Source organism: Sus scrofa, chromosome 1 (assembly GCF_054392235.1).
Source record: "Sus scrofa isolate SSC_HxYL_T2T_F1_AM1 chromosome 1, Sscrofa_HxYL_maternal_Yorkshire_Landrace_v2.0, whole genome shotgun sequence".
Classification (NCBI taxonomy): domain Eukaryota; kingdom Metazoa; phylum Chordata; class Mammalia; order Artiodactyla; family Suidae; genus Sus; species Sus scrofa.
In genome coordinates, this window is record NC_139383.1 from 78248890 (window position 1) to 78264379 (window position 15490).

The 15490-nt window shown below is 38.7% G+C and overlaps 1 protein-coding gene across 5 annotated transcripts in view; it reads right to left on the reverse strand.

The window, feature by feature from the left end:
- LAMA4 (laminin subunit alpha 4) overlaps window positions 1-15490 on the reverse strand; it is a 152490-nt gene that overhangs the window by 2523 nt on the left and 134477 nt on the right. For all 5 annotated transcript variants that reach the window (XM_084962772.1, XM_084962757.1, XM_084962777.1 and 2 more), the window contains exons 32-38: window positions 10357-10544; window positions 8663-8852; window positions 7482-7637; window positions 6092-6251; window positions 3978-4108; window positions 2243-2336; window positions 1644-1763 (exon numbers count right to left, since the gene is read on the reverse strand). In XM_084962772.1, coding sequence (XP_084818898.1) covers window positions 1644-1763; window positions 2243-2336; window positions 3978-4108; window positions 6092-6251; window positions 7482-7637; window positions 8663-8852; window positions 10357-10544 — 1039 coding nt within the window. The remainder of the gene's footprint in view (window positions 1-1643; window positions 1764-2242; window positions 2337-3977; window positions 4109-6091; window positions 6252-7481; window positions 7638-8662; window positions 8853-10356; window positions 10545-15490) is intronic.

A 15490-nucleotide genomic window follows, 5' to 3' on the forward strand; every position in this document is an offset into this window, starting at 1 on the left:
CCTTGAGGGAGGCCATGCTGATTTTGTCCATCTCCGGGAGCAAGGGAACTATTTAGCTTCCACGATATTCTGTGGGATGTGCTACAAAACTGGTATGCATAGTACATCCTGTGTGACAGGGGCTGTAAGAAGTCTGAGCTGGATCCTGAACTTGGTCAATAGGAGTAAAGTTGGGGGAGGAGTGGGACAAGCTGTTCCTTGAAAAGGTACAGGGAGGGAGAGAAGAAAGAAAAACATTTTCCAGAAACTGAGGCCCTGTGCACTTGTGTAAAGGCCTGGAACAAAGAGACCATCATCGAATATTCAGAGAACTGCAAGTCCCAGAAGGTTCAGGGCCGGGGCCGGAGGAGGGGGGTTACCTTAGAGGCAGGGGTAAGGAGGGGCCAGAAGATCAGGACCATGTATGCTAGGCTGAATTTGATCCTGCAGGCCCCTGAGAACCTGTACATATTTTAAACTCAGTCGTGATTTCCAGGAAGAAAGCAATGTGCAAAAATGGAAGAAGTGATGAGGCATACCTTCCACACTGTACCTGCACCAAGTCCAGAACTGAAGCCAAGGGCAGGAGACGACTGAGGAATGGAGGTGCAGGTGGAGAGTGGAAGGAAAGGAGAGGAAGGGCTGCTTTCTGAGAGTCACAAATATTTCATAAGTGTGACTGTTACTGTCTATACTTGAGTTTGAAAAATTCACATTACAAAGCAGAGTGGTGCTTGGTTTTTTACTATTTTGCAGGTATCCAAGAGTGGACAGATGCTTAAACTCTCTCACTCTCTTAATTAAAGCATTATTTGTGTTTACGTGGGTCAGTCTAAAATGGTCTAGTTAGGAGGCAAGGAAAAACCATGGTAAGTCTTTCCTTAAAATCTCCACTGAATTCCAGATGTACAAGCTTGATTTTCCTTCCTGCTAGCTTTATTATTCAGTTTTTCCAAGTTAATGAAGTGTGTGAAACAAACACTTTCAACATAAGGTCATGGTCCCTGCTTCAGAGGTTTAAACAAATTGTGGGGAGTCCAGAAGTGTCCTGTCACCATCCTGAATTATACACCATTCTTGGCAGATGACAACAGTGATGTTACTGATGATGTTTATAGAACTGCAGCTGGGATCCTCTCTTAGGGAATGTCACTACCTAAGAACAACAGAACTTATGGTCTGCAGCTGTTTTCACACTTCAGATTGGTCCTGGATGGAAAGAACTGTGTATTCTCTCTTAGGATGGAAGGAGAACAATTATTAGCAATCTTTCAGTCCTCCAAGGTTCTCAGATCCTAGAGCAGTATTGGTAAATAAGTTTTCTTTGTGTTAGAGATAAAATAGAGCAGATGTTTCACTGTGGGTATGTGAGGAGGGCATATAAAGGGAAAAGAGAAAAAATTAAGCATATATGGCACAGGGAGAGTAGTTTCTACTGGTCAGAATGCTGGGGTATAGTTCTTATGTGTTACTTTGTTTTGATTCTTGGATAAGTTTTAACAATTGTCAGTATACTTTTTCCTATGAAAGGACATTGTGTGTAAAATCCTTTGAGTTATTAGGTGAATTATGAAAACATATAGCTAAGTTCTTAATACTATAATAACAATTATGAGAACTTACTGTTTCTTTGGGGGAAACTTGTCACTTATGGTAACTCTTACCTGGAACACCTCCAACAAACACAGGCTCCCTGTGATCAACTGGTTTTGGATTCAGAGGTCCAACCACGTGGTTCACTTCAGAGTCTACATCCAACTGAACCACATTTGAATCTCTAATAACTGAAATACAGGGAAAAGAGTGTCATAAGTGGCACTGGAGTGATTAATTTTCACATGAAAGGGAATGATTTATTATAGAAATGGCTTTTATTTATTCCAGAATAAATCCCACACTTTCTTCTAATCATTGTAAACTCAATGTTAACCAAACAATCACTGTAACATTTTCCTTTGAAAGGGAGAATATTTAGGAGAGTCTTTCTGCTACATTTTTTTGCTCCATAAGCTATGCATTATTCAAACAACTCCCTAAGACTATTTTGGCAGCACTGATATTTTCAAATCACATGTAGATTTAACATACACATTTTAGTACAGTAACATTTGATATGCTTTTCTTGACCACTTTTAGACTGTCATCTATCACCTATTCTGTCATATAAGGTACAGTTTAAGTTATGCCAAGCCATCATTCCAAAGGTGGGTGTGAGGGCTGACTATAAATGAAACCCAGGACACTCACACTCAGCTTTTCTCACCTGTAATTCTGTGCCAACGGCCATCACAGAGACTTTGCTTGGGTGCCACTGAAGTGGAAAAGTCTCTGATGCCATTGTTGACTTTCACTATGACCTGCAAAAGACAGAGCACATTACAGAATTTCATTTCATTTCTCCTCATTGTGATAAAACAAAATTTCTTAAAATCACCACAAGGAAGCAGTACTTTAACATCCAGACATGATTAGCTTTGCAATTTGAACACAAGGGGTCACTCTTGAGTAGGCTATCCAAAGTGTTTGTGTTTTTTCATTTTCGGCTACCCCACGCGTATCATATCGAGCTCCCAGGACATGGATCAGATCCAAGCTATGGTCTCAACCTAAGCCACAGCTGTGGTAATGCCGGATCTTTAACCCACTGTGCTGGGCCGGGGATCAAACCTCTGCCCCAGCGCTTCCAAGACACTGACGATCCTGTTGTGCCACAGTGGGAGCTCCTAGAAAGTTTAAACTATTTCTCAGAGAGAGAATGAAATAATGACACAAGAAAGAGGAGGGGGCAGAGGAACAGTAAGATAAAGGAATGAATTTCTTTCATCTTAAAGATGGAATGTATCATACCAAGCAGGTTCAAGTACTGATGAAAAACATGGACTCTGGAACCAGTCTGCCTGGGCTCATATCCCAGGGCCCCCACTTACTCACTCTGTGCCCTATTTTCTCGTTTGTAAATAAAAGTGAAAATTATAATACCTACTTTGAGGAGCAACTTTATATGGATCAACTCATAAAGCATTTAGAATAGTTTCTGATACACAGTAAACATAGTATAGGGGTTTGTTTTATTCTTACATGGTTTAATAGAATATACTGGAACTCAAATAAAAATAGTTATATTAAGTTAGTGACTTCATTGAAAATGTTATTTTTTCCTTCACATTTATTTGAATACTTTCATGAATGTTTTTTAGTAATATTATTTAAGGATGAAAGTAATATTTAATTAGAATTTTTAAATTTTTAGCAGTTGAAAATATGTATGTGTATGTTATTATATACATTACATAAAGCATATACAATATAATTACTATACAATATTCATATTATATACATATACACATCTGGTATACACATTATAGACAGGAAGATAGATGTTTTAGTATTTACTGGTTTTGAGAGCTGAATATGTTTGCTGCTTCCACTTCTAAAAGTTCTCTTCCAATTCTTTTGTTGAAATCCTTTAATTATTAGTAACCTTTTTTTAAGCTTTGCCATATTTTCTTGGCTCCCTGCTCTAATCAAGTCAATTTCCAGCATATGAATCTGAATCCAAATATTATCTGCATTTAAATTTAATGTATAGCTTCCTTATAACATTTTTGTTCCCCCTCCCCCCGTTAGGAAAGTTTGATGAAATAATTCTGTGAAACTGGAGTTCCCACCATGGTGTAACAGAAATGAATCTGACTAGAAACCATGAGGATGAGGGTTTGATCCCTGGCCTTGCTCAGTAGGTTAAGGATCCAGCGTTGCCGTGAGCCGTGGTGTAGGTTGTGAATGTGGTTTGGATCTGGTGTGGCTGTGGTTGTGGTGTAGGCCAGCATCTGTAGCTCCAATTTTTCCCCTAGCCTGGGAACCTCCATATGCTGCAGGTGCGGCCCTAAAAAGCAGAAAAAAAGAAAGAAAAAAGAAATAATTCTGTGAAATAAACCTGCTCCGGGTCTAGAATCCAAGATCATAGGAAACAGACAAAGTAATTTCTAACACACTACCTGCCCATTTTTCATGTGAACATTTAGGTACTCCCCGTTGACACTGTGGCCATGAACAAAGATTCCAGAACTGCTTCTGGGACGGACTTCAAATGCAATCTCAAATTTCAATCCAATATTGAAAGACTCATCTGTGGAGAGAAACACTATTAGTTCTTAAGAACAGCAATCCAAAATTTTTAACCATGGTGTGATTTTGTAATTGCTCATTTTTTGAAAGTTTGATGAAATTTTCAGTAGTTAAGTAGGAAGTATCATTTTCCATGTCAAACACACCATGGAAAGCTTTGTGGGGGTCTGAGATAACTGGTATATCACTCCTTTTGTGGGGCATGGTTTGGGAACAGCATGGCTATGGGAACTCGGGGGATGAGAAATTGATTCCAAGTAGCAGGACCATTTTTTAAAATATTTCAAAAGTGAGAAGGTGGAAAGAGCAAATTGGGAAGAAAAAGTAGTCTGAACACAAGTACTGAGGCTGGATTAGGAGAGCAATGCAGAGGCCAGTTTGGCTGGACTGTCCCCTGCAAGTGTAGAGGGAGACATGGTGAGTGGGGAAGGCCAGTGGAAGCCACACTGGGAAGAGCCCTAGGGATCCGGTATGGATGGTAGACTTCGCTTTGCAATCACTGAGCAAGGGAGCTGACTTGATCAGATCTGTATTTAAAATAATACTTAGGAAAGGTAACTCATGCCAGTGCTGCAGCACATTTGGGAGGAAGGAGAAAGATCAGCAAAAACAGTTAGGAGCTGCTATTGCAGTGATGCAAGAAAATGAATTTTCCTTTAGAATAGCTCTGTTCACTCCAAAAGACTCATTGCAAACCGGGGCATCTTAATAATATTCACTTGACATGTCTCCTTATAAATCACTTTTTAATTTTTCCTGCTATTAGTTAACGTTTACTGAGAACATAAATTGTGCAGGTTGCTATGCTTTTGGAACTGTCTGAGCCTTTGAGTTCTTATCATCAAAATTCAATGAAGGGCTGAGAAGTGTGCCTACGGGTGTTTTGGTAGGGATAAAGAAGGAGAAAGAAGAGAAAAATCATGAGGTTGACAAGGAGAGGAAATATTACCTCTGGTTATTCTACTGGACATGGTGTGGTTTAAGAAAGTACACTTGGCTGCATTGTAATGTCTTCACTTGGGATCTTGAGGGCAGAGAACATGTGGTTTTATACACTCCTATCTTCTTTCCCAGCATCTGTTCTGCTGCCTTCCTCATACCTAATGGTTGCTCTATAGAATGCTGTTGGGATGGACCGGATGGTGATTGCATGTAGTCTGTTAGAATGCTTTTTTTTGTCTTTTTAGGGCCACATCTGTGGCATATGGAGGTTTGCAGGCTAGGGGTCGAATCGTAGCTGTAGCTGCCGGCCTATGCCACAGCCACAGCAACTTGGGATCTGAGCCACATCTGCCACCTACACCACAGCTCATGGAAATAGCCAGATCCTTAATCCACTGAGTGAGGCCAGGGATCTAACCTGAATCTTCATGGATACCAATAAGATTTGTTTCTGCTGAGCCAGGACGGGAACTCTGTGTTAGGATTTTATCTATTTATTTTTAGAACTATTATGTTTCTTCACCTGACATAGGGACTGTCATACCAGAGACATACAATACAATAACCTTTGTTGAATGAGCAAGAGAGTAACAGTTGAGGAGAATGAAAATCCAGAAATAAAATTTCTTAAGGACAGTGTTGTCTGCTGGAGTTGCTGGCAGGAGGAGGAAATAGAACTTCCTTTAGTAGCGACAGTAGGTGATGTTTAGAGGGAGAAGAAAAAGACCTAGAGAGTGAAGTGGCCAAGAGCCAACACAGATTAGACCATGGTACAGCCTAGGAAATTCTGATGGAGCCAAGATGCTCCACCTCCAGAGGCTTGGCAGCTGCAGAGAAACACTGGCTTGGAAAGTAAATGGAGACGGGCATGTACATGTGTCTGGTTCAGAGGGTAGGGGAGGAGAAAGGGGGTCCTTATGGAAAGAGGCCATTTTAGGGCTGAGTGAGTTCGGCATTCTGGTTTTAACTTTGAGCCCAATATCCCTGTTAGCCACTTCAGGAAAGACTTCATGATTCATGTTTTAAAATAAGTCATGGTTACCTAGAACCACATATCCCCCTTCTGTTGAAAAATATGTTCCTGTTTCCATTGGACCTTCAAAACAAGGAGTCACGCTAAATGTCTGAGAAGCAGAGGAGATGGAGGCTCCGTTGAGCTGGAGATTGCTGAGGCAGCCACTGAAACTGTAGACGGAGTTTATCTGAAAGAAGACACTTCTTAAAATCCATTTTCTCAACACTCACAGATCCACCAAAGAGAAACAAAATGAAGGAGTTTAAGTATTGCGAGAAACCAAGTCATTTCTTGTCTTAGTTATCTCAGCTATCTGAACAATCGATCAATGGTTTTCCAGGTAGTTCTTTAAAGCTGGAATTTTGTATTTGATAATGTCAGCCTACAGTAATTAAGCTATGACAATTTTTACTTTCATGACAAACTGCAGCAGTGGTTTTCAAATTGAATATTAGAAATATCCCAGTGTGTTTTTCTTCAAGGACAGCTGTACCCTAGATAACAAAATGCTGAAGAGGGCTAGCAAAGCTCTTAATGTTAAATCTACCATGGTTAAATAAACAGTAGAAAGCTTGCTTCATTAGCTGTTTTGTGGTTGAGCATTTATCATACCACAGGACATGAAACACAGGCCACTTTAGACAAGCGATTTCACGCTGCTTTGGAAATCTTTCTTTTAAAGAAGTTATCATGGAATTAGGGTTACTTACCTAAAATCTACTTAAACATGAACATTCCCCCCATCCCTTTTGCTTTATCCACATATATTAATGGATCTTAGAAGTGTATTAATTCCTTGTGTTAAAGTCAAATTTATGCTTAGGAAAAATTTAGTCCTTCGATTCATTCCTTTATTGCTAAATATTTTTTCAAAGGGACAATATTTTAAACTTTTGAAATTACAAAATGTGTTTTTTTTTTTCTTATTTTATCCTCATTTCTCCCCATGGTTAACCGCATTTCCTTACACATTTATAAATTGTATGTTGGGGGTAGGAGGAAGGAACAAAAATGAGATCCCATAGTTTACATAATGAAAGGTTTTTTTTTTTTTTTTTTTAAACCCAATAACATACAAGGGAATGACTTACTTTCTCTTTTAAGTAGTTTCTTTTTTTAACTAAAAGTATGGTAGTTGCTGAACAAATAAGCATCTCCTGGAGACATAACTTTTCATGACAGTTTTACCTCTGAAACATTTTCCATCTCATCTCTACCTTAGAATCAGAAGATCACTCCAGGCTTTCTAACGCTACAGGTGGAAAGACAACCGCAGGGCAATACTCACTTTGATATCCCATCTCCAGCCAGACTATGGTTTTACCCTTGCCTGCTTCCTAATCATGAAAGGAGGGCTAGATTAAGACACATTCCAGCTCTAAAGGTGGATGGCTCTAGGTGGTCATGCCTGGCTTACCTGGACATTTTTCACAGCCCTTCCAGGAGCCACACCTCCCAAATAAATAGGACCCTTGATTTTCCACGTAGCTCCGGTAGGAGGAAGACTTTCTTCTAGGACTCGAAGACCATCAATTATCAGTCGGCCACTGCTCTTTTCCCGAATAAATATCACCTGCATGGAGAGAATGACAGTAGTGTGTCTCCAGCACATCCCAAGATAGGCGAAAGGCTATGTTGCCTTTCCTCCTAACTTCGCTACTGCAAAGTTCTTTAAAAAAGTGGTTCTTTCTCTGAAGGTCAGAAGTTTGACTCTTCCTTTAAAGCTTGATTTAAAGTTACAGGCTTAATTTCTGAAAACAGCTTATGTTTAGCAGTTCTTTATGGGGTTCTCTGCAGCTGGCCAGCCCACATGATCTCTCTTCTGAATTTATTATCATTAATTGTAATGCAGCTGACCTTGTTTCCTCCGTCCACCACATACACACTGATTTACTTCAATATATTTAGGTAATTCTACCTCTTATATCCTGTCTACCTAACAGATTTCCTCTTCACTTTGTACCTTCCATAGTTTATTCTATAAAATACAGCAATTGTTGAAAATTTAGAACATAATAGGCAGTGGGGGAAAAAAAACAGTCAAGAGGAAAATCCTTAGAAAAAAATCAGTTTATGTTGGCCATGGATCCTCTTTTTAAAATGAGTGCACTAAAAAAAAAAAGTTTATCTGACAAAAATATTATACTCAGACTCTGTATCTTTTAAATATGCTTGGGAGTTCCCATTGTGGTGCAGCGGAAACGAATCTGCCTAGGAACCATGAGGCTTCGGGTTCAATCCCTGGCCTCACTCGGTTAAGGATCCGGCGCTGCCGTGAGCTGTGGTGTAGGTCACAGATGTGGCTCTGGCGTTGCTATGACTCTGGCGTAGGCTGGTGGCTACAGCTTCAATTAGACCCCTAGCCTGGGAACCTCCACATGCCAAGGTGCAGCCCTAAAAAGACAAAAAGACACACACACAAAAATATGCTTCAAGGTTTTTATAATGAATTAAAGTTTTTGAAATTGAATTCTGAACTTATAGCAACAGAATTTTAAAATAGATATTTCTAGAGAAACCACTAGTGGGGTATTAGAGTCAGTCCATTTGACAATGGTGGACATTGGTTGACAGTAATATTCCTTGCCTTCAACTTACATCGTGCCACAATCCATCATTGTATTTCTCCTGGCTTCTAATCTTCAGTTTCTTGTGGCCAACATTAAACATGAACACCAAGCGGCCATGGGCTAAGAACAGAGTCATGAAGTCATTCTCTTCTGGATCTGAGACATAGAAGATCATCCCATGGGAGGAACGTGTTTTCAGACGAATGGAAAACTGGGATCTGGTAAAGGAGAAGAAAAAGCTTACCATCTGTCAAAGGAGACTGAGGGTGATCTCTAACTTCCCAAGGCAAGAGAGTGTAAGGAAGAATAAAGCCATTCTGTTTAATCCCAAGCGACATTACTTCTAATTACCTCTTAGTATTATTAGTGAATACTGGGTAAGCACTGCTAGTTCAAAATGTAAAGCCTTCTCCACTTCCTTAAACAGCAGGATGCAGCCCATATTTAAGGAAGTGTTGTTTCAGTAAATGATAGTATCATATCTTGCTTTAAAAATATAGTCATAATTAGCTTACTAAAAATATTTATGTCAAGGAAACTTCATGTGGACAAAATAGTAGTAAATAATATGCATATATAAATTTGCATAGAAACCATATGATTTGTGTACCATCTAAAACACAGATTCAGGAAGTTCCCACCGTGGCTTGGCGGTAACAAACCCGGTAAGTATCCATGAGGATCCGGGTTTGATCCCTGGTCTTGACCTGTGGGTTAAGGATCTGGTGCTGCTGTGAGCTGTGGTGTAGATTGCAGATGTGGCTCAGATCTGGCATTGCTGTGGCTGTGGTATAGGCCAACAGTTGTAGCTCTGATTTGACCCCTAGCCTAGGAACTTTCATATGCCATGGGTGTGGCCATAAAAAAAGACAAAAAAAAAAAAGACAAAAATAAAGTAAAATACAGATTGTCAATTTTTTTTCTAGTGAAAATTAATCAATGGATATCACATGCTAAGAACAGCTACCAGACTGTCTAGAAATTAAATAAAAATTTCTAGAAACTTAGCTCCTGGCCATAGATAAGATAAAATTTATTAGGCTAAATTCCAGTTTGACTACCTATAAATTTTCCTAAAGAATACAAAATACTGATTCTGCCTATTAAGCAAATAGTAAATTAGAAGGCATTAGAGGCTTCTTATTGAATGCACTGCCTGTATGACTGTTTGAAAGAGCTACAGAAGACCAGTGGAAGAATATTTGAGTGCTAACACTTTAAAAAGAAATCTTCTATAATACTAAATAACTTGGAGATTTGTGAAATACCAGGAAGAGGTGATGAAGTTCAGAGACGGCTTGAAGGCCATGAGAGATACAAGCGCGTTTGTATTTTCAGTGTCTTTCCTTATTAACCTTCCTGCAGTTCAGATGCATTCCCGTTTACAATTTGAAAGCAATTTATGTGGGGGAGGGAGAGGACAGCAAGGTTAGATGATGAGTCATTTGAAATTTACCCTTCCTTTCTTTGACTGTTTTCTTTTTGATAAAAGACAGCAAACTCCTAGGAAAATGCTGTTTCATCCACCATACTTTTGTGAAGAAAGTCACTGAGAATGTTATTCATTGGGCGGTATGAATTATGTACTATTTGTTTTTTTGATGAGAAAAGAATACAATTAAGGTGGCACAGAGAGACTGTAGGAAAAAGATGACATATAGAAAATGAGGATGAAGCCCAGCCCTGGCATTGCATTTCTGTGAGAACAGTGTGTTACTTTACTTTTCACCAAAATCTCCTTTTAAGTGTTCAAACTCTTGGCGGCTGTTGGCTGTCCCGCCATACTGATAGGCATGCGCTATGGCTCTGGGGCTGTTGGAAAGGTGGCAATGAAAGTCTCTTGGAACATTTCTCTCTAGGAATTTCAGGCCAGCAGGATCCCATGAAGGAGCATCTTTACTTTTCTCTCCCTGTAAGAACAGGAAATGCATCATTTAAGGGATAAAACTGTAGTAGCAAAAATTCATTTTTGACTTTATCATTAATAATAATAAATAAATGCTTAAGAGTATATTACTTGTGCATTTTCCATTCATGAAGTACTAAGCCTCTTTCTTCCCTCCCTCTAACACCATAAGCAAATGCCAGCAACAGCTGCAGCAGTAATAACAAACAACAGAGTATGTTAACGAATCTAAAATTCTAGTCTGTGATAATAAAGCAGAGTTAAACTGAAGATATAGAGATAAGTGCTCTATCATTTAAATTAAAGGCACATCTTGACCAATGGTGAAAAATGAAAAGTTGGCAATAAAACAGCCCCGAGAAACTCAATCAATAAAATCCTCAAATCATAGGTAACAACATCACTTTAATGCACATATTATCATTTACACATATGGTATAAAAAGTTAGCATACTTACCAACACCTTCAAAATATTTAAGAACATTTTTGGTGATAAGATATGTAGCCAACCTTTATGTTACAGGATACAAAATGATTTTTTAAAATTTATCTTGTGCTCTTAAAATTGCACTGCTGATTTTAAAATTTAGAGTTGTGAAACTATAGATGAATATTTAAGGATTAGTCAATTTTTGAAGCAAAGTAAATCTGAGCATTCAGTCATTTACTCATTTGTTCAAGCAAATGTTTACAGAGTACCTATTAGGGAGAAGTGAAGAGGAAAGAAATCAATGTCTCTGCATGCCTTCCATGGGCAGTGTGGTGGGGAAGAGAAGGGTATGTGAGATATGGTTTCTTTTTTTTAAAGAACTGAAAACTGATTGTAAACAGCAAATTGGAAGACAGGTTGGTGCCAGAGAGAAGGGACCTTAGATGACTTGGTAGAGGTTGGGGTTTTGCTTTTTTTAGGAGATGAGGAGCCACACAGGTTTGAAAAGCAGGGAGTGGTCTTAGGAAGAAAGCAAGGACAGAGAGGAAGTGTTTGGAGGTAGGGAGAACTGGACAACACTGCAAGAGTGAGAAGGAGACACAGGATTAGAGGGGAAAATACAATTTCTAGTTTATGATCGCTGAACTCACATTTAGAGTTTTCCCTCTCCTTAATTCCCACTGAAATGTCAGAAGACCTATACACATAAAAATAAATCCACAGTAGTCCTGGAAGTCTAGCAGGGTTTCTATGAGCAAACAAAGCGGTGTGGAATTTCCAGAAGATAACATGTACCGACAATAAAATTCTTAATCTCATATGGGCAAAAGATAAAACCTCCAAAAAAAAAAAAAAAAAAAAAAAAAGGAAAATCACTGTCCCAGGCAAATCTCAGAATTACCCTCAAAATCCAGATACAGTGAGCAGAGGGCAGTTGAAGTAACTAAAGGGCACACCAGCTGTGCCAGTGCCCTGCTCTCGGGGCAGCAGCTGTCACAGGTTGGTTCTGGTGGCAGAACCTCTCTCAGTGGGGGTTAGACTGGAGACAGTGAAGTGGTACTCAGAGATTCACCCATCCTAGAGATAAGACCATCTGGTCCTGCCATCCCTTCTTCCTCTGTTCCTCATACAGTTGTCAGGACTCTGAACCTGATTCAAGCTACCGAAGCAAGGCTTCTCTCTTGGATGGAGGAAGTATGCCTAGTTACCAGTGTGATTCTGGCCCAGGCTCTCACCTATAAATAATGCCATGGATGTCATAATGGATTGGACTGGGGCTTCAGGGAGCTTCTTTATCTCTACTGTATCTTGGGAAATTCTCCCTGCCTCCACACTGTATCCCAACCCTAGTGAAGAGGCCTTATAATGGGAGATGTGGTCACCTTTGTCTCATTGAGGGACAAAGGTGGAAATGCTTTGTGTGTGGCATGGAAGGTGGAGGTGAGAGATTGGTGGGGGTAGGTGACTTTCCTCAACTCTGGCTATTCCTCATTCTTTGCATCCCTACGGAGAGGATCTCACTTTTTCTCAACCAGTGCATCCATTTATCTGCAGGTAGAGAGCAACAGTGAGTTGGACTGCAGGGGCTCAGCAAAGCATGGCTTGTTAGACCGTGACGGGCTGGATTTACCAGCATTGCTTTTCTCTGCTTTAATGTGGGAATACATGGACTAGACCTGTCTCTTATCTGCTGCAAAAATCAATAAAATTTATATATGGCAACCAAACATTCTAAATCTTCTGTGGATATATGCTCTGAATAATAATTAAAAAGCTATAACTTAATCAATTACTTTGTTACCATATAACACAGAAGCTCATTTTGCTATCCCCAATTGGGTATGTGTGTGGGGATTTCCACTGAACCCCACTTTGACTTTACCAGTGGAGGGTACCAATTCTTTTGTAACAGATTCTTTTGTTTCAGATTATAGATAAACTGATTGACCTACTTAAGACAAAGAGGGCAACCAATTTTTAAAATATAGGAATATTTTCCACAATCCAAGAGAAGAAAGTGTGGTGGGGCCCTACCAGGAGCAAGAATCAGGATTTGTAAAGCTAGGAAGAATCAAGGCACTCCTTTTCTGGATGCTTCTGGTATTTCAGTTTTGTTTTTCTCAGAGTGTTTGCTTTTATTCTTCTTTTCTCTGTAGGACAGCTTTCCACCGTTTTCTCTTTCTATACAGCAGCTTTCTTTCTCTGTTCATGATTGACAGGGAACTCTTAGGTTTACATGTTTTCCATTCAATGAAGAGCCCAGACTAGTCTCTCTGGGTTCTAAGCTTCCAAGGAAGAGAACTTGATAGCCTGGCTAAGTTCACATGATCTACTCTGGTCCAATCATCTATATCCAGACAGATGGGGTCAGATTCCTAAAATACTGGGTCTGCCCAGTGGGTAGGGAATCAGTTCTCAGAGAAGGGAGTGACTGGCAAGATACCCTAGAATGATGTCTATTATAATATATTTCTTATTTCATTATCACATTACACATTGAATAAGAAACAATTTTGCCTATTAAACTTGAAAACACAAAAATTATGAGAAATATTCAGGCTGGAACATAGATGATAAGACAAATATTACCTTTTCTTGAAAGTAACTGGCTTTGACCTAGTAATTCTACCTCTAGGAATATATCCTAAAGATTCATTCATCAATATAATCAAAGATTAATGTATAATGATCTTCACTCATAAAAGGGAAGAATGTCAAAATACCTGAAAGACTATTAATGGTTAAATGAAGTATAATAAATGTGTAAAATGGAATATTAGGAAGTTATTGTTAAAGTAAATTATTATTAGCTCAAATTGCTATAATTCAACATTGATAAAATTTTAAACCACAGGCCATAAGTTTTTCTTGGTAGCTATTTAAGAAGCTACTGATACAAGGGTAAATATAAGAAATTAGCCAACACTGAGATTTTAGTTACCAAAAAATATAAGTGAAATCTATAGTGATTCTGTGTCATGTTATTACAAAGTTGACTTTCCAAGACTTTTTACCAGAAAGGCTAAGAGGTTTCCTATAACATTGAAGTTTGTGCTAACAGTTCTAAGGGTTGTTAATTGTAACCTTGAGACCATGAATATTTGTTAGGAAACTACATTTGATAGATTCATATAGAAAACCATGTTTGCTTTAGAGGAATGATTTTCCACATTAGCCTGTAATGTTAATTTGCTGCCCTTGACCCACTGACCAGCACTCAAGTCCCAGCCAAAAAATTCTCTGGATAAACATTTTAACATCAATATAGGAAGGTGTACATCTATCCAGAAAAAACCACAACTCGAAAAGATACATGTACTCCTATGTTCATTGCAGCACTATATACAATAGCCAAGATATGGAAACAACCTAAATGTTCATCGACAGAGGAGTGGATAAAGATGTGGTACATATACACAATGGAATACTACTCAGCCATTAAAAGGAAAGAAATAACTGCATTTGCAGCAACATGGATGGACTCAGAAGCTATCATGCTCAGTGAAGTTAGTCAGACAGGGAGACACCAACATCATATGCTATCACTTACATGTGGAATCTAAAAAAAGGACACAATGAACTTCTTTGCAGAACAGATACTGACTCAAAGACTTTGAAAAACTTATGGTTTCCAAAGGAGACAGGCTTGGGGGTGGGTGGATGTGCTGGCGGTATGGGATAGAAATGCTATAAAATTGGGTTGTGATGATCATTGTACAACTATAAATATAATAAAATTCAGAGTAATTAAAAAATACACGAAGGTGACAGGAAGATTCCATCAGAATTTCATAGTCTACTTTGAAAAAAGCCTTCGTTGTATCTTTAAGCAAAATCCTTCATAAAAATTGGTGAAATTATGTCTCTGCCTGAATCATTTAAGAAAGTCTTCCAAGTGAACTTAAGGAAGGGATCCTGAAGCAAGTACAAGATCCTCTACTAAGTTTTGATTATACACGAACAAAATTATTTTATTAACATTGATAAAGAAATTATGTGTGAATGAAAAAGTTTCATGGGGATTTTAAAAAATGATCCACATAAGCTGAAATATACAGCTCATATTTCAGCCCCCCAAAGAATAATCAGTGAGAACCATCAGGAGAAGCTGGTGGGGATGCTGCCCTCTTACTGATGGTTCAGAAGCCAGCCTTAGAAGGAAATCAGGTCTTTCCCTGAAAAGATGCTCAACCTCACGAGCATTCAAAGAAAAGAAAATTAAAATATGAGATGCTGTATTTGTCCATTAGATTGGGTAAAGTATAAAAATTTGATCATATCCAGTGTTGGCAATTGTGAGGGACATTAGATTCTTTCAAATGCTGCTTCTGAGTATAAATTAATATTGCCTCAATATTGAAAATGCACATTTCCTTAAGCCAAGAAATTCTACTTTTAGGAATCAATCTTCCAGAAGCACTCAGAAGGGCTTACATAGATGTAACATCAAATGTTCACTGAATGTCTACTGTGTGCCAAGCACTACACTAACAGCATTTCATGCATTAATTCGTTTAAT